We start from the raw sequence: 23,555 nt of genomic DNA on the forward strand, positions 1-23,555 counted from the left end.
TAGGCTAGGTAGGAATATCTATGATGGCCCTTTGTAGAGTCAGTGAAGCTTCAAAGCTGGTGAAGAAACCAAAGCAAATAAAAAAAGTCCCCAATTTGAAAGGGTGAGCCCCAAACTCAGCCAAAACGATATTGTAGGGTGTGGATTGATGACATTTGATAATGCACCAAAGAAAAAGAGTCTGGACTCTCAACTGAAGCCTAGTCAGATTCCAAGAGGGATCCCACACAATAGAGTCATAGACAATGGGCCTAACAAAAGAGTCAAGAAGGGACATCTTGGTTGTGGTATCTTGGAAGTGGTGACGGAAACACTATCTCTCGAGAATAGCACGGGAGCCAAGTTCCCTACTAACCTGAGGATGCATGGTCAATCTCAGATTGAATGAGGTTCGGAGAATTTAACCCCCAGGTAAGTATATGAAGATGTAATCGCAATCTCAGCGTCCCAGAAGTGAAAATGGAGATGAGAGTGTTGATATGCGGTGACTGATCAGGAATGTATTGAACACTTTTTCATTATTCTTTAAACATTTTTTGGCCCTATTTTATCGGTAATTTTGGGTCGACATGTAATTAATTATAACCCTAAAGCGGCAAAAATCTTGTATAAAAAGGCTTAGGGTTAGGGATTTCATAATGTGTGATAATATAATTGCATCTTGCATATTGAGCTGTAAGGGATTACAGATTGTAATCAGTTTGTTATCACTGGATAGTAATAATATTGGACTCGTTGTTTGGTGGACATAGCCCAGGGATTGGGTGAACCACGTTAAATCTTGGTGTCTTGTGTTCTCTTCTGTGCAATTTATTATTTTCTAATATTGGTTATATTTGCATGTAATTGTTATTTCTGTCTATGGTTAATCCTAACAAGTGGTATCATAGCAAGGTGGTTTTTTCGGTTGTCCTTTGTAGGAAAGTCTTACATTTGAGTGGGAGCAATGGAAGACAAAGGCAAGCTAAAGGTTGAGAAGTTTAATGGGCAGAACATTCAGTTATGGAGAATGCAAATGGAGGACTTTCTTTATCAAAAGGATTTATGGAAGCCATTGGAAGGAAAAACCAAGAAACAAGGAACTATGACAGATGAGGACTGAGAGATTTTAGATAGAAAGGCACTTGGAAGCATTCGATTATGTCTGGCACCATCGGTGACATTTAACATTAAAAAAGAAAAGATGATGAAAGAGTTGATGCAAACCCTAGGGAAATTGTATGAAGAGCCCTCCACTTCGAATAAGGTATTTCTCATGAAATGTTTATTTAACATGGAGATGGTAAGAGGTGGATCCATTGCAGATCATTTAAATGAGTTTAATCTTGTTACTAGTCAGTTATCTTCTACGAATGTACATTTTGATGAAGAAATTAGGGATCTCTTGATTTTGTGTTCTTTGCTAGAAAGATGAAATGACTTGGTAATGACTATGGGTAATTCTATTTCTGGATCTAATACCCTAAAATTTGATAATGTGATTGGTGTTATTCTGAGTGAGGAAACTCGTAGAAAAACCTCAAGTGGATCTACATCAGGAAGTGTTTTGAACGCACAAAGCAGAGGCAGAGCGACTAAGAGAGGAAACAATTTTGGAAATTGTGGCAAATCAAAAGGAAAGTCAAAGGGAAAGAGGTCTCAATCCAGAGGACCGAGAGATTGTTGGGACTATTGGAAGCGAGGGCATAAGAAGAAAAATTGTTGGACTCGAAAGAACAATGAAAGAGATAAACCAGAAGGGAACAAGGAGGCAAATGTGGTAAGTAACAAATCCGAAGAAGATGCTTTGCTACTTTCTTTAGAAAATGTTGATGATTCTTGGGTTTTGGATTTTGGAGCTTCATTTCATGCTACACCCCATAGAGGTTATTTTATTGATTATGTCCAAGAAGATTTTGGGCTTGTTTATTTGGGGGATAATGAACTCTGCCAGATTGTTGGAAAGGGAAAAGTTAAGATTAAGTTGCAGAATGAGAATCATTGGTTACTACATGAGGTAAGACATGTTCCAAGGCTGAGTAGGAATATAATTTCAGCAGGGCAACTCAGTGATGAGGGTTGCGTAGTTACTTTTAATGATAAAAATTGGAAGGTTTCAGAAAGTTCCCTTGTAGTAACAAAAGGTGTGAAAGTAGGCACCTTATATCTTTGTACAGGTCATACTGTTCCTTCTACTTTAATTTTTTTAGAGAAAAATGAATCTTTAGGAACAATTGTTCTAGTTGAGCAGGGAGAACAAACAATTGCTATAGATTGTGATGCAACGTTATGGCACAACAGATTTGGGCACATGAGTGAGAGAGGTATGAAATTACTTCATTCAAAGAAAGTTTTACCAGGTCTGAAATGTGTCAATATGGATATCTGTGAAAGTTGTATGCATGGAATACAAAAGAGAGTAAGTTTTGTGAAGAGTGGGAAGAAAAAGAAAAATGAGAAATTAGAGTTTGTGCATACAAATGTATGGGGACAAGCTCAGGTATTTTCCCTTGGTGGCTCTCATTATTATGTTTCATTTATTGATGATGCAACTCGAAAAGTATGGGTTTTTTTTTTTAGACGGAAATTAGATGTATTTCAAACTTTTAAGAAATGGAAATGCTTGATTGAAGATGAGACTCGTAAGAGATAAAAATGTCTCAAACCTGATAATGGTGGTGAGTATTGCAATCATGAATTTGAAGATTATTGCTTCACTAATGGTATTCGTAGACAAAAGACTGTTCTAAAGACTCCACAGGAAATTGGAGTGGCTGAATGCATGAGCAGGACAACAATGGAGCGTGCAAGGAGCATGAGGTTACATGTTGGGTTGCCCTTAAACATGTGGGTGGAGGCTGTCAATACTGCTGTATATTTGATTAATAGAGGACCCTCTACTCCTTTGGGTTGTGGTATTCCAGAGGAAGCATAGACTGGTAAGAAGTTGAGTTATTCTTTTCTCAAAACCTTTGGTTGTGAAGCATTTTCACATATAGATTTTGAAAATAGAACTAAGTTGGAAGCTAAGTCAAAGAAATGTATTTTTATTGGATATGGTGTTGATGAATTTGGTTATAGGCTTTGGGATTTTGAAAATCATAAAATTATAAAAAGTAGGGATGTCATATTCAATGAGAAAGTGTCGTACAAAGATTTGTTGCAGCAACATGAGAAGAAAGAAAATGCTTATCTAGTGTTGGATGATACTCCAAAAAATGATGTTTCGACAGTTCCTCATGATCTGCAACAACCGCAACAACAAATACCACACACACTAGTGAATGTTAGACGGTCAACAAGGCCAAGTAGACCTCCAAAAAGATTCTCTCTCTCTCTTTGTACTCTATTTTATTAACTGATGTTGGTGAACCTAAATGTTATGATGAAGTTGTGCAGGTGGGTACAGAGATTCAGTGGGAGTTTGCAATGAAAGAAGAGATGGACTCTTTGTTGAAAAAAAAGATATGGGATTTATGCAAGTTGCCTGTAGTTAAAAGGGCTCTACAGAATAAATTGGTTTATAGGTTGACAGAAGATGATGGAGGTAAGAAAAGATTTAAAGTCAGGTTAGTGGTAAAAGGATTTGCATAGAAAAAGGGCATTAATTTTGATGAGATATTTTCTTCTATTGTGAAAATGGCTTTTATTCATACTGTTTTAAGTATTGTGGCTATTGAAGATTTGTATTTGGAGTAGCTTGATGTTAAAACAACCTTTCTTCATGGTGATTTGGATGAAGAGATATATATGGCACAACCACAAGGATTTAGGGTCAAAGGTAAGGAGAACTTAGTGAACAGATTGTAGAAAAGTTCATATGGCTTGAAGCAAGCACCTCGGCAATGGTATATGAAATTTGACAATTTTATGCATGAGCATGGATATAATAGGTGTCATTCAGTTCATTGTGTTTATTTTAAGAGGTTGGATGATGACAACTACATTATTTTATGTTTATATGTTGATATGCTTGTAGTTGGGTCTAACATGGATCACATTAAGGGGTTAAAAGAACAATTAGCACATTCATTTGCTATGAAGGATTTGGGGGCAGCAAAACAAATCCTTGGTATGAAAATTTGTAGAGATAGGAAGAACAAAAAATTGACATTATCTCAAGCTGATTATATTGAGAAGGTGTTGCAGTGTTTCTCTATAGAAAATGCCAAAGCTGTCAACACACCTTTACTTGGTCATTTGAAGTTGACCAAGGAGATGTGTCCAAACACACAAGAAGAGGAGGATAAGATGTCCAAGGTAACTTATGCTTTAGCTCTAGGAAGCTTGATGTATGCTATGGTATGTACAAGGCCAAATATTGCACATGTAGTGGGAGTCGTTAGCAGCTATATGAGTCATTCAGGAATTGAGCATTGGAATGTAGTCAAATGGATTCTCAGATATTTGAGAGGAACATCCAATAAGTGTTTACACTTTGGGGGCTCTACTACTGACTTACAGGGCTATCTTGACTCATATTTGGTAGGGGATATTGATAACAGGCGGAGTAGTACAGGTTATGTATTTACTATTGGTGAGGCATCTGTGAGTTGGGTTTCTCGATTACAAAATGTTAATGTCTTATCCACTACAGAGGCAGAGTATATTGCTGCTACAGAGGCAACTAAGAAGATGATATGGCTTCAGTTCTTCCTAGAAAAATTGGGACACCCACAGAGAGATAATTATTTGTTTACAGATATCCAGAGTGCCATTCATCTTGTGAAGTATTCTGCTCCGCATTCAAAGTAAATAACACACGCAGTTGCGGTACCATTTCATTCTATTAGTTTTGGATGATGGACAATAAAGCTAGACAAGATACATACAGATGGCAATCCATTATATATGTTTACAAAGGTAGTGGCAAGAGAGAAGTTGAACTCCTCTTCAGCTTCGGTTGGTCTTCTCGATTGATCCAGATAAAAGAACAATTGAGTCTAGGGTGGTTCGATCTAGTGGGAACCTTATGTGGTAGCGGTATTGCTACAAGACCAGTCTCCAAGTGGGAGGTTGTTGTTTAGTGTGGATCCTAATCAATCCCCAAGTGGGAGATTGTTGATATGTGGTGATTGATTAGGAATGTACTATACACTTTTTCGTAATTCTTTAAATTTTTTTGGCCCTATTTTATCAGTAATTTTGGGCTGACGTGTTGTAATTAATTATAACCCTAAAGTGGCAAAAATCTTGTATAAAAAGGCTTAGGGTTAGGGATTTCATAATGTGTGATAGTATAATTGCATCTTGCGGCGGTATTGAGCTTTAAGGGATTACAGATTGTAATCAGGTTGTAATCACTTGATAGTAATAATATTGGACTCGTTGTTTGGTGGACGTAGCCCAGGGACTATGTGAACTACATTAAATCTTGGTGTGTTGTGTTCTCTTCTGTGTGATTTATTATTTTTTGATATTGGTTTTCACGTAATTGTTATTTCTGTCCGTGGTTAATCCTAACAGAGAGTTCTTCAAACAATTGAAGACCATAGCTCATGTCTTGCCCATGTTCACAACTAATTGTCATGAGACAAAAGGAGGCTAACCCATCTAGGAGCTGTTGTAGCCCCTTAGGAGAAGAAGCTAGGAGAACCACATTGTCTACAAATTAAAGAATGGAGATCAAAACCTGGTGTAAGCAGAAGCCATTGAGCAAGTAATTTGAGAGGAAGGCCTTGAGCTCATCAATGTAGATACTAAAAAGAGTGGGGGAGAGAGGGCAACCCTGCTTTACCCCTATGGTCCTTTGAATAGGATCAGATAATCCCTGTGGAGTCTTGAATCTACCCACAACATTCTAATATAATCTCATGATAGCCATCAAGAGAACATTAGAAATTCCAATGGCCCCGATGGAGCCCAAAATTTTAGTCTCCATTTGTGAAATGATATGGGAGATAAATGATGAAATGGTATTGTCAATATCAAAAAGTTTCATTGTTGTATAGACAAAATGAGTATCAGAGGCGATTGAATTACATAATAGATTCATGTCCTATCTGGATTATGGTGATAAGCAACATTCTCTAGAGCAATAGAAAATTGGGCAACTAAAGAGTGGGAGTGAAATCTAGAGGAGATTAAGATGTTTTTTAAAGAAAACACTCATGGAAATTTGTAATGACTCAAGAGGAAAACTCGTCATGGTCCTAGGGTGTCTTATTGTTCATATTTCTTCATGATTTGTCGAGGTTATCCTCTGCTAATAGCAAAGGGCATTAGTTATGTATATAGTATTTATTTGTGCTAGGCTTACTAGGTCCACAAGCAACAACAAACTGTTTACTTGTCAAATTAATGGCAGAATATGGAGCCATTTTATGTTTGAGGTTATCGCATTCATGTATCTTTTGTGTGTTCATCGCATTCATGTATCTTCTGTGTGTTCAACAGTATTATCAGATATATTTCCCCAGAGTGATTGTCCATTCCAGGATCAATTAAGGTATAGATGATGGTAGGACAATGTGAGCAGCATTAGATTCTTGTGTGCTTCAAGTCTCTTGAATCTATTGCTAATATGAACGAATCAATGATTATCTTTGTGGTATAACTACGATTGCAACAAATAATCTAATAGATAGAAGTTTTGTTGACATTAATGACAATATATTGAAGTGACGGATACAATATCAGAACAGGAACATATAAAGCAAATGCCTATTTTTTTGGCAAAAATATATTGTGCTAAAAACTATGCATCAAAACCCATATGAAGGAGGAGTTCGTCAGATTAAAGACTTTCTTTTGCAAATGGCATGGTTCCCGATGATGGAGGATTGAGTAGCTATGTCTTACAAAACTGCCAGAGCCAAGGACTTTTGTTTTTTTTTAATCATTGATATCTAATGTTGTTATGTGTTGTTGCAGGATGAAGAGTTGCCATGGAAGCATAGAGTCCAAACACAACACGTCAGATTTAAAGCAAAATTATGAGTACAATACAATTAAAGTGCAACAGAGCATAGTATGAATGGACACGTGCAAATGAGGAGCGGAAGAACTTTTTTAGAAACCCTTGACTATGAAGTTGAATGATGGAAACACAATGAACACAAGGTTTTGGAATAAAGACTGAACCAACTGTAGCGATGTTGAAGGATATTTAAGCATGAAAAATAGTGAGCTGCTTGACCATTCATGACAAATGATGAAGTGTTTGTCCTTTGCGATATCACCAATCACCAAGTGTGGAGGTAATAAGGGAATAGTGCGGCATAGAATAGAAAGGTTGGAACATTACAATCACCTTCTTTAGATTAGAAATAATTGCAGCCATGCTGATTGGTGGAAGACAGAAGCTCGTGAGATCATTATAGTCAGATGGGACAAAGTCATATGGAGTGTTCAAAATCTACAAGTGGTTCTTAACCTTTAAAGTCATGTCGTTCCATTCATCATCTTTGATATCGTGGTTTTTAGAGCTAAATAATAAACTTATATTACGCACTATGTTACATATGTTTTTAATTTAATTTTCAGTTATTTGTTTGGAAGAGGTGCGATGCTTGAGAAAGTAATCGATACCCCTTGAGACTTTATAGATTGGAGATGTAAAATAAACAAGGGGAGAGATATACAATTCATATTGATATTTTAAAATTTTATATATTATGATGCACTTATGATGTATTACATTATTCGATTGGTGAAGAAATGAATTATTGAACAAAGCCCGTGGATTGAATTATCGAGCAAATTTATATGCGATTCTGGAATTGAAATGCAGTAGATAGATCATCTATAAGGAGTGTCTATTGCGATTTTATTTCTGGCATAATTATTTATTTTAAATTTTGGAGTTTTAAATTATTATTAAGTTGTGTCCTTTATAAATATTTTAAAATTCAGATAAGTGGCTTAGGTCATTATTGCATTTTAAATTTGATAAACATAGATATTGTGAAATAGTTTCCATATTTATGTTTGGTTTGTCTCCGTAGGAGTTAAAGTGCATCCTATACTAGTTTAAAATTGTGCTCATATAATTGACCCGTCGTGTCTGAATTGTTAAAATTATTTATAGTTTAAATACATTGAACTTTATAAAGTTGTACGTTTCAACTTATAATATTGACTTTGATTGCCCATTTAATTAAGCACTGGTCTTTATATTGTTCTTGATTTGTAATCCATATGTTGGCAACTGTTTCATTTCTTTTCATTGAGGAATTAATATATTCATTTGTTGTATTCATTCTTTATTTAAAACATTATCACATTAATTTATTAATTCATAACTTTCAAGTTAAAAGTTTTTGATAATTCTTGTCATTTTGAAAGGTTTCATTATATTCGCATTCTAATCAATTTGCTATAAGGATCTTGGATTTAAGTGTTTTGTCCAGGATTAGGTGTACCTGCCTTGGCCCTGTAGAGCCGGAAGTGTAGGGGATTTGGATTGTGTTGATCAATCTCGTCAAGTTGGCCATTATCGGTTGGATATCCCAACATTGAGTGGGCAAGGCTCGTAGGATTCCAATCTGCGGTTTTAGGAACCAACAGGCCCTAAGTCTCTAGAAGAGAGCTGCCCAAGGAACATAACCAAAGGCTTTGTGAAAGTCAACAAAATATAGTGAAGTTTTGCTGAGCGGTGTCGAGCCTCCTCAGTGATGGCCTATAGAGTCAGAATACGTTCCTTGGTCTGAAAATCTGTATGAAAGCCCGCTTGACCCCTAGCTCGACAATGTCTCTGATCAAGCTTTGTGGATAAGATAGTATTTAACATAGTGGTGTAGAGTTTGGCAAAAGTGCACCCAATCATGATGGTCCTGTAATTACTGGGGTCAAAGGCTGGCCCAGACTTATGAATTAGATAGATAATATGTCGTGACCAAGAGTCAAGGAAACTAGAGCAAACCACTCTAGCCTAGGACTGAAATACCAAGCTTGAAAAGCTCCGCTTGGAACCCTTCCTCATCCGGTCACTTGCTACTGTGCATGAATCTAATTGCCTCACTGATAAGGGAAAGCCTAAGTCCTTGTGCTATTCCCATAGTACTTGTGCCAAAGAAAGGGTAGTAATGGTGCATGTGTACTAATTCGAGGGCTAAAAATAAGATTAGTATAAGATATAGGATTCCCATTCCTAGAATAGAAAATTTAATGGATTGTTTATATGGCTCTATGTACTTCACTAAAATGAACTAAAATTGGCTACCACCAAATAAGAATTAGACTAGGAGATGAATTGAAGACAATGTTTAAGACTAGCAATAGTTTATATGAATGGTTGGTTTTGGTTTGTCTAATGCACCCAACACTTTTATGAGACTCATGAATGAGATCTTAAAACCATTTGTAGGAAAATTTGTGATTGTGTATTTGGATGACATTTTGTTGTTTAGCAAGTCCAAGGAGGAGCACTTAGAGTATTTGAGGTAGGTATTCAAGAGGCTACATGAGTAGAAGTTGCAAATAAATTTCAAGAAGTGTGTATTTTTTCAGAACGAATTGATTTACTTGGGCTTTGTGGTTTCCAAGGATGGGCCAAAGATGGACAAGGGAAAAGTTCAAGCTACACTTGAATGGCTAACACCAAACAATGTAATGGAGGTAAGGATTTTTCATCGCCTAGCAAGTTTTTTATGGGAAAACTATTTGAAATTTCAGTCATGGTAGCACTCATTCTACGCCAGTGGGTTGGCTATTCGGGCTCCCCTGAGTCAAGAAGGTAAACCAGTAGCATACTTTAGCAAGAAACTAAATGATGCAAGGAGAAAGTATTCTTCCTATGATTCAGAATCTTATGCTTTGGTGCAGTCCCTAAAGAAACAAAGACATTATTTGCTTCTAAAAGAGTTCATTGTGTATACAGATAATCATGCACTACAATTTATAAACAACCAACAATCTGAGACATGTCAAGTGGGTTGAATATCTACTATGCTTTAATTTTGTTTTAAAACATAAAAGTGGACAAGTTAATAAACTTGCCAATGCTTTGAGTAGACAGAATTTGTTGTTATTTTAAATACAAGCTAACAGTGTGAGCTTTGGAAATTTGAAAGGGCTGCATGGAGGGGACACAGATTTTAAGAAAGCATTTGAAGCTTGTAGTAATCCTATTTGCAGGAATAGAGAACCATGGGTGCATTATATGATCCAAGAGGGCCTTCCGTTCAATGGGAGTAAGTTATGCATTTCTAAAGGATCCATAAGAGACAATTTACTGAAGGAGAAGTATTCTGGTAATCTTGCTGGTCACTTTTGACATGATAGGACTTATTTCCAATTGAGTACTCATTGCTATTGGTAGGCAGATGTGAGAAGAGATGTGGAAAGGTGCATTATTTGTCAACATGCCAAGGAAAGATGTCAAAGTGTAGTAGTATGTCGGTCACTTCCAGTTCCAAACCAGTCTTGGGACTCTGTGAATATGGATTTTGTGTTCGGTTTGCCTCGTATGCAAAGGGGAAAAGATTCTATTTCTGTTGTAGTGGATAGATTTTCTAAAATGGTGCATTTCAACAGTCATACCATGTAAGAAAACTAGTGATGCTACTAACATTGCAAGCTTGTATTTTAAAGTAGTCAGATTACATTGAATTCTGAAGAGTATAGTATCTAGTAGGGATTCTAAATTTGTTGGTCATTTTTGTAGGAATGGAAGAAATTGGGCACAAATTTAAGTTTTAGTTTTGCTTTTCAACCCCAAACAGATGGGTAAGTAGAGGTTGTTAATCAAAGTCTTGGTAACATGATGAGATTCGTTGCTAGGAAAACGCTAGGTAACTGGGGTCTAGCCTTGGCTCAAGCTGAGTTTGCTTTTATTGATTCTCCCAATCAGAGAACTGGATTTAGTCCATTCTATGTTGTATATGGAATACATCCAAGGTGGGTATTTGAATAAAGAGATCTCTGTAACATGGAGAACTGTAGTGGTATGGGAAAAGACTTCGCTAAATTCATACATGATAATCATGAATAGGTGATGATGAAGATCAAAGAGCGCAATCTACAATACAGCGCAATCTACAATACAAGTAACATGCTGATAAAATGCAGAATGAACTTAAATTTCAGGTTGGAGACCTTGTCTTGGCTCATCTTAGGAAAGAAAGGCTTCCTACTGGTGTTTACAACAAACTTTAGATGAAGAAATTTGGTCCTTGTAAAGTTCTTTGAAAGTTTTCTGCAAATGCCAATTAGATAGCTCTGCCTTCTGATTGGATCTCTCCTGTCGTTAATGTGGCGGATCTATACCCATAATGGGAGAAGACTTCCCTTAAGTCATACATGATATTCATGAATGGGCGAAGATGAATATTGAAGAGCACAATCTACAATATAAGAAGCGTGCTGATAAACTGTGGAGGGAACTTCAATTTCAGGTTGTAGACCTTGTCTTGGCTCATCTTAGGAAAGAAAGGTTTCCTACTGGTGTTTACAGCAAACTTTAGATGAAGAAATTGGTCCTTGTATAGCTCTTTGAATTTTTCTGCAAATGCATATGAGATAGCTCTACCTTCTGTTTTGGACATCTCTCCAATCTTTAATTTGGCAAATCTATAGCCATACAAAGGAGAAGGGGCAGAAGATGTAGCCGTAGAGATACCTTTCAATCTAGAACAATAGGAACTACTTCCACTTTGTTTTGAAATAGAATGCATTCTTGATAAAGAATCGCTGAAGAAGACTTGGGACAAATAATATTTCAAATATCTAGTTAAGTGGAAACAACACTTGTTGGAGGATTCTTCTTGGCACCATAAGATCCTTACCACTAGTGTGCTCTCTCATAAGACTTAAGACCCATGTGTGATTGTAGATGTATTTCGTGATATTCCTTCCATATTCAACCACCTTCTCCACCCAACTCAGTTTCCCTAGGTCCTCAAGGAACAAGTCAAGAAAATGGGCAACACAAGAACTCCAAAACAATGTGGGATGCCTCGCCATCAGAAGTCTACCGGCTACCATACACGTAGATGGATTATTAGTCACAATTTGGATGAAGTTAACCACTCCCACTTCCACTACCACCTCATCAAATATGTTGCACAACGTTTTTTGCATTTTTTACTTGATTAGAGACATAAACTGATTTTAGATATACTAACAATCCTTGTGAAGCAACTAGAAAGTTGATGAATGTCTTATTCCTACCATATGTCTACCCATGGGTATAATAGTGCAATCTCCCTTTTCCCAAACTATTCTTTGCTCTTCTACAAGTTGATGAATGGTTTTCACCTCATTGCCTAACAATGGCTCACTCACCTCATAACAAGTTGGGGGCTCAAACCCCTTACCAGACATGGAAACCAAAGTGACCAACTTATCCCAATATGGACTACATAAAGCATTGAAGGGAATATCATTGTAGTACCAAAATCTCGCACCTGCAACCCTTGACTTCACATACATCTCTTTGTTCCATGTAGTGCCTAGCAAGTGGGGTTGAGCATCGGGAGTGTTACGTGGAACCCAATGGAAGAAGAGACCTTTGTACCTATTTGTGACCATGTAGAACTAAAACCCCCCATTGGGACTGCCATGGCCTTTGATGTTTTTCGCTGCCTTCTTTTGTGCATACGTTTCAAGGCTTGTCAAAGCCTCTCTTGTAGCCTCTTTCAGACATTTATCACATCGTGTAATATAGTTGCATAACATGCTTTGAAGATGATATTTTAGTTGACTTATGCCCAAAGTCATTTTCTTAAGACAATGGATACATTGGACATTTTCTTGATTTGGTCTTGGGATCCCATATTTCCATAAAGGGTCCCTCTTTCTGCCCCTAGACATTTTCTACATTGGAGGTTTGCAAATCAAAGGATGAAGAATCAAATAAAAGAGGACTTATAAATCTAAAAATTAATATGTATAAGTTTAATATACTGTAAATTTAATAAACTAGTATACTATAAATTTAATATACTGTATAATATACTTACCATAGTTTATCAGTACTGCATCCTATAATTTTAATACAATTTTTTAATATATTGTATAATATACTAAATACAATTTATTAATACAGAATACTATAAATTTGATACTAAATATAATTTCTTAAAAAATTGTTGTTGTGAAATAATCTTAAACTGTAAAAAAAATTGTACAAAAGTTCAACATTTCTATACATTTTAACTTACCTGCAAATGTTGTTGCTTGCTGAGGTTGTTCATTGTGGGCGTAGAAGATGTTATGGTCATTTATTCCGGTTTGGAGAAGATGCCATGGTCGCTCAAAACTGACATTGCGTAAAATGCCGTCTTAGCAGAAAACCTAATGCTTGTTTTAATTAACGTAAAACGACAGTCGTTGATCATTCTTTTCCATAAAAACAACCACAATTTCGGCAGTTTTTTAATTTATAAGTGCCGCACAATATTCATTATATAGCTGCCGAGATAAGCAATGAATAAAACGAGGTCATTGGTATTGTGAGACATATCGGGATTTATTGAAAAGCTCAGCATTTTTTTCAACTATGGAATGGAAAATATCTCTTGCATGCTCAAAAATAATGTACTTCTTTGGAACTAATGTAAGCAACTGAAAAGAAATCCTAGGTGTTACACTCAATTTAGGCAAGCAAACTAATCAGATGAAATCTCCACCTTCTTAATTATATAACAACAACAAAAAATAAATTAATGAGATTAAGGTAATCCTGTGTTCTGTTAAGCAACTCAGGCAAGCTTGATCTTTTTATAGCATAATTTTGTCAGTTGTACTCAGGCAGCTGATTTTTGATGCAAACTTGGATTGAGCCAGGCTTGGCAAAACATTAGTAAAGACTTGGCAAATTGAAAAACCTAAGAAATTCAAATACTTTTTAAGAATTTAAGGCTTGTTTCATGTACCCTTGAATATATAAACCTTTAATAGACACTAACATCAAATAGAAGCTAATTTGATCACATGTACAAGTATACATTGATCACTTAAGTATATGTTATATATTCACCCGGATATTATCCCCCAAATATATGAAAACGTTACTCTCATATTTTTAAACATATATGTGCATGCAACAAATTTCTGATTTAACCAACAAAACACTAGAAACTATATAAAGCGCCCAATTGATATATAAATTCTTAAATAATGTTATATTCATATCTCCAGTAGAAATGAATTTCTAGACATAATATTGGATTGAATTTATTCAGCAAAACAGTCACACAACCCAATTGTGGTTACAAAAATGATAGCAAGATTGGATATCAGAAATATGAATCTAAAGAACTATGTGAAACATCTGCGCGATGTCTTCAACTGACAATGGGTTTCCTGTTATGTCCCCTTTTCTAGGGCAGTAAATTTTGATGCATCGTTAGCCTGTTTTACCTTGGGTTTGTTGGCTAACCGGGTTTTCTGAGGGGTCATATCGAGTTTTGGCCTAGGCAGTTCTAGCTGCCGATCAATTAAGGTTGTTCAGTGGGGTTTCCAGTTACTAGTTTTTGTGAGTCAACAAGCTCAACATTCTTGACATCTCTATGTTGGACTTGGAGCATTTCGTTGAGATCTTTCCAACGAGCTATCACACATGCTTGTTCGAGTTCACTTGATTAGTGATTTTTTTAATGCTTGAAGAGTTGAATGATTAATTTATAAAGTGACTATAAATCATATGTTCATATTCAGTTCTAGTTGCCAATCAATCAAGGTTGTTTCAGTGGGGTTTCTAGATACTTACTACTTTTAGTAAGTCAACAAGCTCAATGTTCTTGACATCTCAATGTTGGACTTGGAGCATCTCGTTGAGATCTTTCCAGCAAGCTATCACATGCTTATTCTAGTTCATTTGATCAGTGACTTCAATGCCTGAAGAGTTGAATGATTAATTTATAAAGTGACTTTAAAACATATGTTCATATTATTATTGTCACTTTATTATTACATGAGCACTTTGTTTTCTTAATGGGGAAAAATGATATTTTTAATAGGAAATAAACAAGTGAAGAAAGGAATGTGAAGAGTCACCAGGTTGGGCTTAAAAAAAGGTTGGCTCATTTGCAGCATACTTGGTTTTATGATTTGGATTTCTTCTCTCTTGGAGAGTTTTGCAAAGCTTCGGCTTTCAGTAGCTTTTAGGATGAAAACCCTCGAGCTTGGAGGGAATGGGTGGAAACCCATTGTCTGTTGGAGATATCACACAGGTATCTCACTTGTGCTTAAATCTTCATTTTCTTATTACCAATTTGACTGTCATTTCTGTACATAAGATTCGATCTTGATATTGTGGTGTTGGAGATTAATGAAATATTCATTTATGAAAATATACTGTCATCTAGGTTTTTTTTGGAAGCAGATTGGATCTTGATATTGCGGTGTTGGAGATTAATGAAATATTCATTTATGAAAATGTACTTTCATCTAGATATTTTTGGAAGCTTTTGCTGGTTAAATCTGAAATAAATTACATGAATTTATTTGTTTAAAATTTCTTGGATTCATCAAGAAATTGGGGCAAATATCCAGTTAGGGATATTACAATGGTATCAGAGTAGCATATCTTGCCAACTTGAAGGGCTAACAAATTTGCAAACTAAGATATTTAAGTGCCGTATTTTATTTGGGAAATAAACATAAAGTTTATGATATTTTGAGTTGGCGAAATACCTTTGGCTGAACTTATTTTAAATAGTTTTGGGTATTAGACGACACAATGAATTAACAAAATACTCTTTAACTTGCCATGGTTGTCTGAAAATTGGCTTAAATATTCTTGTGGGCAGATGAAGACATTGTTCTTATTGCCCAGTTTCTATTATATTTCAAAAATTTGAAGTATTTGTCATCAATGCTAAAGTTTCTCGAGTTTGGGATCATATTTAAAAACATACTTTGAACGTAGAGCTTATTTAAAGCATACACTTACAAGGAGTGGACATTATATTTTTATCGGGTAGCCTTTTTATATGAGTGAACTATTGGAATCCTCAGATATATTTGATGTGTATTTCGGGCTCAAACATTTTAAATGCGACGAGGAGGCAAAGGATCTAATATTCAACAAATATTTTTACTGGGCCTCATTTTTATTATTTTAATGGACTATGTTCGCATTGGTATTAATTAAAGTTTTATTGTTGTGGATATATTATTAAAATACGACAATATTATGGGATTGTTATTTTTTGTAGATTGGAAATGACTTATTTGAGTTAGATTTTCGAGCAGTGAGTGGTTAATCCACAACCACTCTGAAATCATTGAAAATTTTATATGGGCTCTTTGCTACATCCATCTGTATTGGCAATGTTGTTGTTGGCAATTCATGTTTACTTGTCGTGAGTTTTTAATCATTGTGGAAGTGGAAATATTTTCCTAGCAAATCGTTGAGAGGAGCTTTTGACAAGGGATTGGTATTTTCCCTAACTAGCAGTGAAAATATTTGGAACCAAGTTATATCTGATGTCTGCGACTCAACATTATTGATGTGTGAAAACTGTCTTATTTCCCTTGCCGCGAAGAATATCTTTGGGTTGGACTAATTTTGAAGACCAAATAGGGACAACTTGATTAAAGACGAAATTAATTTCTGCTATGTTTGAAATGCCTCGTCGTGTTTCTCAGTGTTCTCATAGTTTGTCGGGAAGTGAATATTTCAGTTTCACTTTGTCTGGAAAAAGCCTTTGATTGCTGTGGGAGTTCACATTTCCATAGAAAGAAAAAAGACTGTTGGGGATCCTATACACATCAGAATATCACACAGGAAACTTGCGCAATGGCATCTAATTGCATTGGTAGAAAACAACGCATTGCATTGGGAGAAGAAAAGGCTAGCAGAGTAGTGTAAAAGGAATTGATAAGTAGAAGATATTTTCCATAGCAAGTCAAATTGTAATATTGCCATTAGGATTTAACTGTGTAGTTTTTGAGTCAAACTCATTGACCCATGTTTCATGAAGAGTGATTCACACAAAATGCATCTCTCATGAGAATAAATGGATTACTTAGCACTCATTGGATCTAGGTGATGCTCAAAGAGCTCAAGCGCCTAGACTTCCTCGGAGTTCACCCATCCCAGTATTACTCCGGCTTGAGTGCGCTTAACTACGGAGTTTCCCCATGGTAAAAGGAATTTACAGATTGTTGAATGCTAGGTTTGGACGTGCCCATTGATTTTCGGTGAAATTTTGCCCAGTTTAGTACCATTTCTATGTTTTCTTCACTTGTAGGGCCTTTGCTACACATAAATATGTATCTGCTCATTCATACTATGTTTCTTAAGGACTGTAATGGATAAAGAAGAGCCTTGTGAAGTAATTCTAAAATAAAACTAGTGGTGGTTTATTTGTGAAGAGAGACGTTTCCCCAAGGGAACTTATGATAAGCTGAAATAAAAGAAAATTGCCCATGAAATATTACAAAGAAGATCAATGGCAATGCTCACGAGGCAGACCTACTAACAAATTTTGATGTTTCTCCTGTCTTTATTAATTCCAATTTATATGCTTTTTGTGGAGAATAATGATGAAGAAGGCAAGGAAGGGGTGGACTGGCAAAAGTTGGTTCCAAGGAGGAATAAGGAAAAGACTATACATGTTTTGTACAAGAAGACAATATACACACAACAAGGTTAGTATAGTATCTGGTACAATGGGAACATGAATTACAGAGTGGGAATTGAAGAAATTTTATCAGGTTAAGTGGCACAAATTTTAGAGGAAACTCAAAGGAGCCAAGTACTATTCAACCATTGTAGAATGATGTAGGGACTTTTAGAGGTCATAAGTTTTGATTTGAGAATCTGTCCAAGTTGAAATTTGGCATGGATAAGCTTCTCAAAGAGTTGAATTTGATGGCGAATGAATTTTTTCAATTGGAGTGATCCTCAAGACCTTTTGGTTGCCAATTCCAATAATCTAGGTGTTAATGATTTTTCTATTTTTTTGCAGAGTTGAACTTTTTTCGAGTTTCAAACTTTATATGCAATGAGATTAGAAACTTGAGAATTGGTTGTACGAATAAGCATGCTGATTTACTAAAAATGGAAAGTCACAAAAATCTGTTAGAAACTAGCAAAAAGAACAAGTTCATATCAGGAAAGAGTTGGTAGGGAATTTTAGTATTTTTTCTTTTCAGTTTTCAGAGTAGTGGAATTAATGAGGTTCCAGAGATCTTTGTTTTTGACTTTCAATCATAGTTTAAAATAATTGCGAAATATCGCAAAAACCGCGATACATCACGAGCTACGCTGCCAAACGAAATTAATGCGCCATATATCGGTGCCATTAAATTGAAAAAACTCGCCGCATTTTTTGGGGTTTAAATTGCACTAAAAAAAAAATAACGGGAAAACATTTCGTGGACTGTGAGTGTGTGGTCAACATGAAAACGTGTTAGGTTAAAGTTTTAGGTATTTTAACATGATACTTCCGTTTTAACATTTTGCCTTCATTCCAATTGCGGCGGCTACGTTTTTTTGTCTTGCCTTCATTCCAACTGCAATGGCGACGACTGCATGTTGCAAATTCCCTTCGTGTTTTGAGTCCTGACAAGGAGGGTAGATGGTTATGTTTTTTAAATTGCAAATTATTCCTGCAACGCCAAGTCTTGCATCTACAATTCGCATTTGAACAATCGGCTCTCTGTAAGCGACGACTTCCACAAGTGTCGATTTCCATACTTTATTTTATAAAAGTTTGTATATTTAAATATGATTCAATTTAATAATTTTAATTAATAGATTTTTGCATTTGTTCAAATTAATTAATTTTGTTTTGGGAAAAATTAAATTTTAAGTTTTAAAATACTATAATACAGTATAGTAATACTATTTTTTAAACATTAAATTTAAAATATATAAATTATATTAAATGTAAAATTGTTAAGAACTTTAAGTTTTAAAATTTAAATATAATAAATATAAACTTAAAGTATTTAATGTAAATTTAAAATATAGTAAATTTAAAGTAATTTTAATTTTAATTTACTTATTTTAAATACACAATAATACTGTTTTATTATCATTTTTAATTTTTTACTATTTAGAGACTGTTTATGAATTACTGTTTAACTTAAAACTTTGAATGATATATGGTGGATATCTGAAATTATTATGTATTCTACAAATTTGGTGTGTATGTGTGTTTTTAAGAATATTTTAAGAAATTTTATATTTTTAAATGTTCGATAAAAGTGCCGATTTATTGCCGATTTTTTCGCTGAGTTTTTGCCGATTCCGAGTTTTTCAAAAAATTTGGGCTAGCCGAGTTATTGCCGATATCGAGTTTTTAAACTATGCTTTCAATAATAAGGATAAATTCTATAATTGAATTTTGGTTGCATCAGGTAATAAAAGAAATTGTTAGCTGAGAATCAAATGGATTGCTGCCCTGTCAATTATAAGATGACAAGCCAAAGCGAAAGAAATGCATGTTATCTCAGAAAGCTGACCTCTGGAATGGCAGCTTCACATGTCTGTGTAGGAGAGTCATAAAGACCAACAATTCCACACTGCAAAGATTCGTTTTAATGCGTGGTAATCCACAAATTAAATTTTAGGATCTGGAAAACAATAGTACTGAGCTTCTATATCATAAGTGGACAGAGAAGGAATTGGCCTGATGCTTTATACAGTCCCCTGGATCTTCAAAGTATCATGAACCATGAAAAAGGACATTTGAGTTTGTTGGGTGAACTTGAAAGAGCTAACTGTAGAGAGTGAAGTGATATAGACATGTGAAGCCCTCCATCGTCAATTTCTGACCCTTAAACTATCCATATAAATGTAAATAATATAACTGTTACATACGACAGGGTGAAATAACCATGTCTGTCAGTGGTATTGCAACTACCATGACAGTTTCACAAGCAATACATGGTTTTGCCACTACTGGAGTAAAAATGAGGCTAGAAAGGTTTAAGAAGGACGTGGAGGTTTGAAGGCAATTGTGTGGAGAAACCAAAGCAAGTTCAATGATACACGAGGGAATATGGAGAATAAGCAGTCTCAGGTGCAGATAAAAAAAGAGTAAATGAATTAGGCAAGAAAAAGGCAACAATTGCATGCTTTAGTCAGTAAGAGGTCAGTGAAATATCAATGGATAGAAAAATTTCACTGCAGTGAATTTACATGCACACATTACCAATATACATGAGATTTAAGAAAAATACATTGTTTTCCTTGCCATCAGAGTATTCTTTTGCAATGAATGGTTGATCAGCAATCATAATAATCAATGCTTAATTGCATTACACTTCTTCCAATTGAGGCAATGAACCTAGCATGTTATTATCATTAAAGAATACTGGTATGGCAGAATTACTTATTCATTCACAAGAAACAATATTTATACAAGATCTCGTGTTTTTCAATCCATAAAATAATAATGTTTAATATATGTTATTTTGCACGTGCTTCTGTAGTTGGTCGTATTTTTTCTTTTATTTTAATGCATGTTCCATGGTTGTTGTTGGATTGCTTTGAATCCCATTTGTTGAACATAAATTTCTTATCTTTTGGTGCTCGCAGAGTGTTGACAATGAAGTAGTGCTGTGGGAGCCATCCAGCAAGGAACAAAGTACTAGCGATGTGAGTCTATGTTTTTGTTGTTGTTACTGAGTAGTTCTTAATTGGTGCCTACAGATAAATTAGTTGTATGTTTTTTTTTGAAATTTCTTATAGCTGTTTTGAACTCTGTTCCATTTTCTCAATAAGAATGATTGATATTTTGATTGATGCTTTGAGGATTGACCCATAAATAGGGTGGATATTCCACTTATCTTATCAGCACAAATATCAAATATCTTAGTCAATGTATGTCTAATTTACTTGTTATTGATGTAAGCTTGCATAAAAATAGTCCTAAAAGTCCTTACATTGAAGTTGTCAAGTGCAAACAACAGTAGAGGGAAAGTTGTTTGGAATGTTGGTGGCCTTTGTTTTAGTTCAAAGGCTTAGCAACTATTGATCATTGCAAATTGTGTTCTTCTTGGAGGTTTTTGGAGGTTTGTTTCCTCAAAATGGCTCATTATTCTCAATTATGATCCAGTGATTGTAGCATACTTTCTTTTATGTGCAATTTACTTCATTACAGGTGGTAACAGTGCATAATCTTGGTATGTTTTTCGAGGTCATTTGGAAAACAATACATTTGATTTGATTTTGGAGGTCATTTTGGAAAACAATAGCTTTCTTATTTTGGTAAACTGATTTTTAAAGGCAGTATTGGAGCTACTGCTGTATAAATTTTAGAGTATTTGAAGCAGACCTAAGGAGTTATTGCATAATTAAGGTTTCCACAAATTTTTCTCTAAGGGTTTAACTTCAGCAATTTCCCCCCTTGATTGTATAGGGTTGAACAAGGATCCATTGGTTCACTTACAATCTTGATTTGGTGTTACTGGGAGTTTTCAGAAAATTATTACAAAATTGAGGTTCCACCAAATTCGCCAACAAAGCTGTAGATCAACAAGTTTCTTGCAGCGTTTTTTGGTGGTTTTAGTCTAAAAAGTAAGATACAGTTCTTTGCAAGTTATAGTTAAATATTCAAATTAATTGGATTTTTTTTTCTCCATTTATTCCATTTTTTGGGGCTTGCAACAAGAGACCAAAAAAATCACGTGACAGTTTGAAAATCTCTAGACAATGTGGATGTGGTTATTGAGGAGATTGGTCCCATAAATGATGAATCTACAAAGGAACAAATTAGGGGATATACCAATAGGATGAAGGAAGGAATCTTGGCGAATTGGATGTGAAGACAGGTGATCTCTTGATGATGATTAGAAAAATACTTATCAGAAAGGTTCAATAGATTCTAAACATATGAAGCCACATAACAACACTTTGGAAGATAACGACTCTCCTAAGGGGAAAGGTACTTTAGGTAGATCATGGTTCAAATAATTTTGTAGCTAGGTATTTCACACTGGAGGTGGATATGACAAAGTTCGATGGGGAGGATCCAACCAAATGTCTTTGCTGGTCTTCATCTTGTTCCATGCAAACAAGAAGTGGCAATGACATCCTTATTTTGGAACTCGACCAATTCATTTGTTCTTGTTGGCAATGTGAAGAGAAGAAAAATAAGGGACATGCAGTCACATGGTCTAGTTTTGAAGTGGAACTCAATATATGTTATGTTGACAATTTAATGAATAGCTACTTCGAGCAACTTACCAAGTCAAAGCAAACAAGTATGGTCAAGGATAATATCGATCAATTCGAAACTATTAAAAGGTTGGAAATTGTTTTAGGGAAATTTTGAGGAATTATTCCTAGGCGGTTTAAATAACCACATCAAATATAGTTACACATGTCCAAGTTTCATGTTCCAAGGAATGAGTAATGCAAGGAAGGAAAAATAACTTCTTTTGGCACCAAAAGGAATTCCCTAGTAATAGAGATTGGAGGACCCTTGCATTTTTATTCCTCCACCCTATATGAGGTTCACATCTGAACAAATTGAAATTGTAATTTGTGATGGAAAATATAGAAATGGACATCAATGTCTTAAGAAGAAATTAATCTACATTGAGAGTACCTAGGAGGTTGAAATTGTTGAAGTTTGTAACTATGATAGAGATCTTTATCTCTGTTCTTATAAAATGGAAATATATTTGTTACAACCGTTATGGTCACTTTCAGCTGAAAAAGACATTTGTGAGAATATTTATGTTAATATTATACAAAAAGACGTGTCATACGTCATGTGAAGAGGCATGTGTATGGTGAAGTGTTAATGTATAAAAATATGAAGGGTCTTATTTTTGGGACTCAAAGAGACCTTCATATATAAGATGAAGAGTGTTATGCAATCTATATATATGATTGCTTGGTATTGTAATTCAGTCAAGTGAAAGCCTTGTACTAAAGCATTTTTTATCAATATAAGATATATTTTGTTGGTGTGGCTGGGTTTTTCCTTTCAAGTGGAAGGATTTTCCCACGATAATTTCTTGTGTTATTCGTAACTATTTTGTTCTTTTCTTTATTGCTGTTTATCCTAATTTCTGGGTATAAAACTTAACAAGGTATCAAAGCTGGGTAAGATATGAGTAATATAGGAGATTGTTTTGCATCCATTGTTTGATATGCATCATCATTATATTTTATGTTTTTTTTATTATACTGGAAAGTTTTATTTGTTTAATGTTTTGGTCAGTTCTTTGTATTTGCTCTAAATAAATGGAGCATTGTTTTTCACTTGGTTTTATAATCTTCTATGTATCACATGTGCCGAGTTCCTTGTACCAAGTGTATATGTGCATGCACGTAGCAAACATTCGATGTTATTTTAACTAGAAGTTGTTTATAGATTATTCGTAGTAACTGACCGAGGGACGAAAACCTCTAAATCCGTGTTTGGTAGAATCCCAGCCGTTGTTGAGTGGAAACAATTTCAGAGCTAGCTATGTGTTGAGTCAAATATGTATCCTCAATGATGGTAGTTGTGGATTCTTGAACTTTTTGAGTTGTTGTGAAAACGTTTATCGCACAACTCTTATGCAGGGAGATGTAAGCAGGGAGATGTAAACGGTTCAACTTGACAAAGATACCAAGCATTAATCGAATTGCTAGCTACTGATGATCTAGCTCCGTGAATTGTATGAGAGTCGGCCACGATTCTTTGTATTTTTCTTTGAGTATTTCCGACTCCTCTGTC

At 35.1% G+C, this 23,555-nt stretch overlaps 1 protein-coding gene across 3 annotated transcripts in view; it reads left to right on the top strand.

Moving 5' to 3' along the window:
• The window catches only part of FIE (Transducin/WD40 repeat-like superfamily protein), a 116,077-nt gene that overhangs the window by 59,921 nt on the left and 32,601 nt on the right, over positions 1 to 23,555 (top strand). For 2 of the 3 annotated variants that reach the window (XR_016363897.1, XM_089825677.1), the window contains exon 9: positions 20,420 to 20,479. The exons of the other annotated variant lie outside the window; for it this stretch is intronic. Coding sequence is in view for 1 of the 2 variants with exons in the window: in XM_089825677.1 (XP_089681803.1) it covers positions 20,420 to 20,479 (60 nt within the window). In the remaining variant the exon portion in view is untranslated. The remainder of the gene's footprint in view (positions 1 to 20,419; positions 20,480 to 23,555) is intronic. 3 annotated transcript variants of the gene reach the window in all.

Source organism: Cupressus sempervirens, chromosome 4, assembly GCF_028749045.1.
Source record: "Cupressus sempervirens isolate cs-2001-9-10 chromosome 4, ASM2874904v1, whole genome shotgun sequence".
NCBI classification, from domain to species: Eukaryota; Viridiplantae; Streptophyta; class Pinopsida; order Cupressales; family Cupressaceae; genus Cupressus; species Cupressus sempervirens.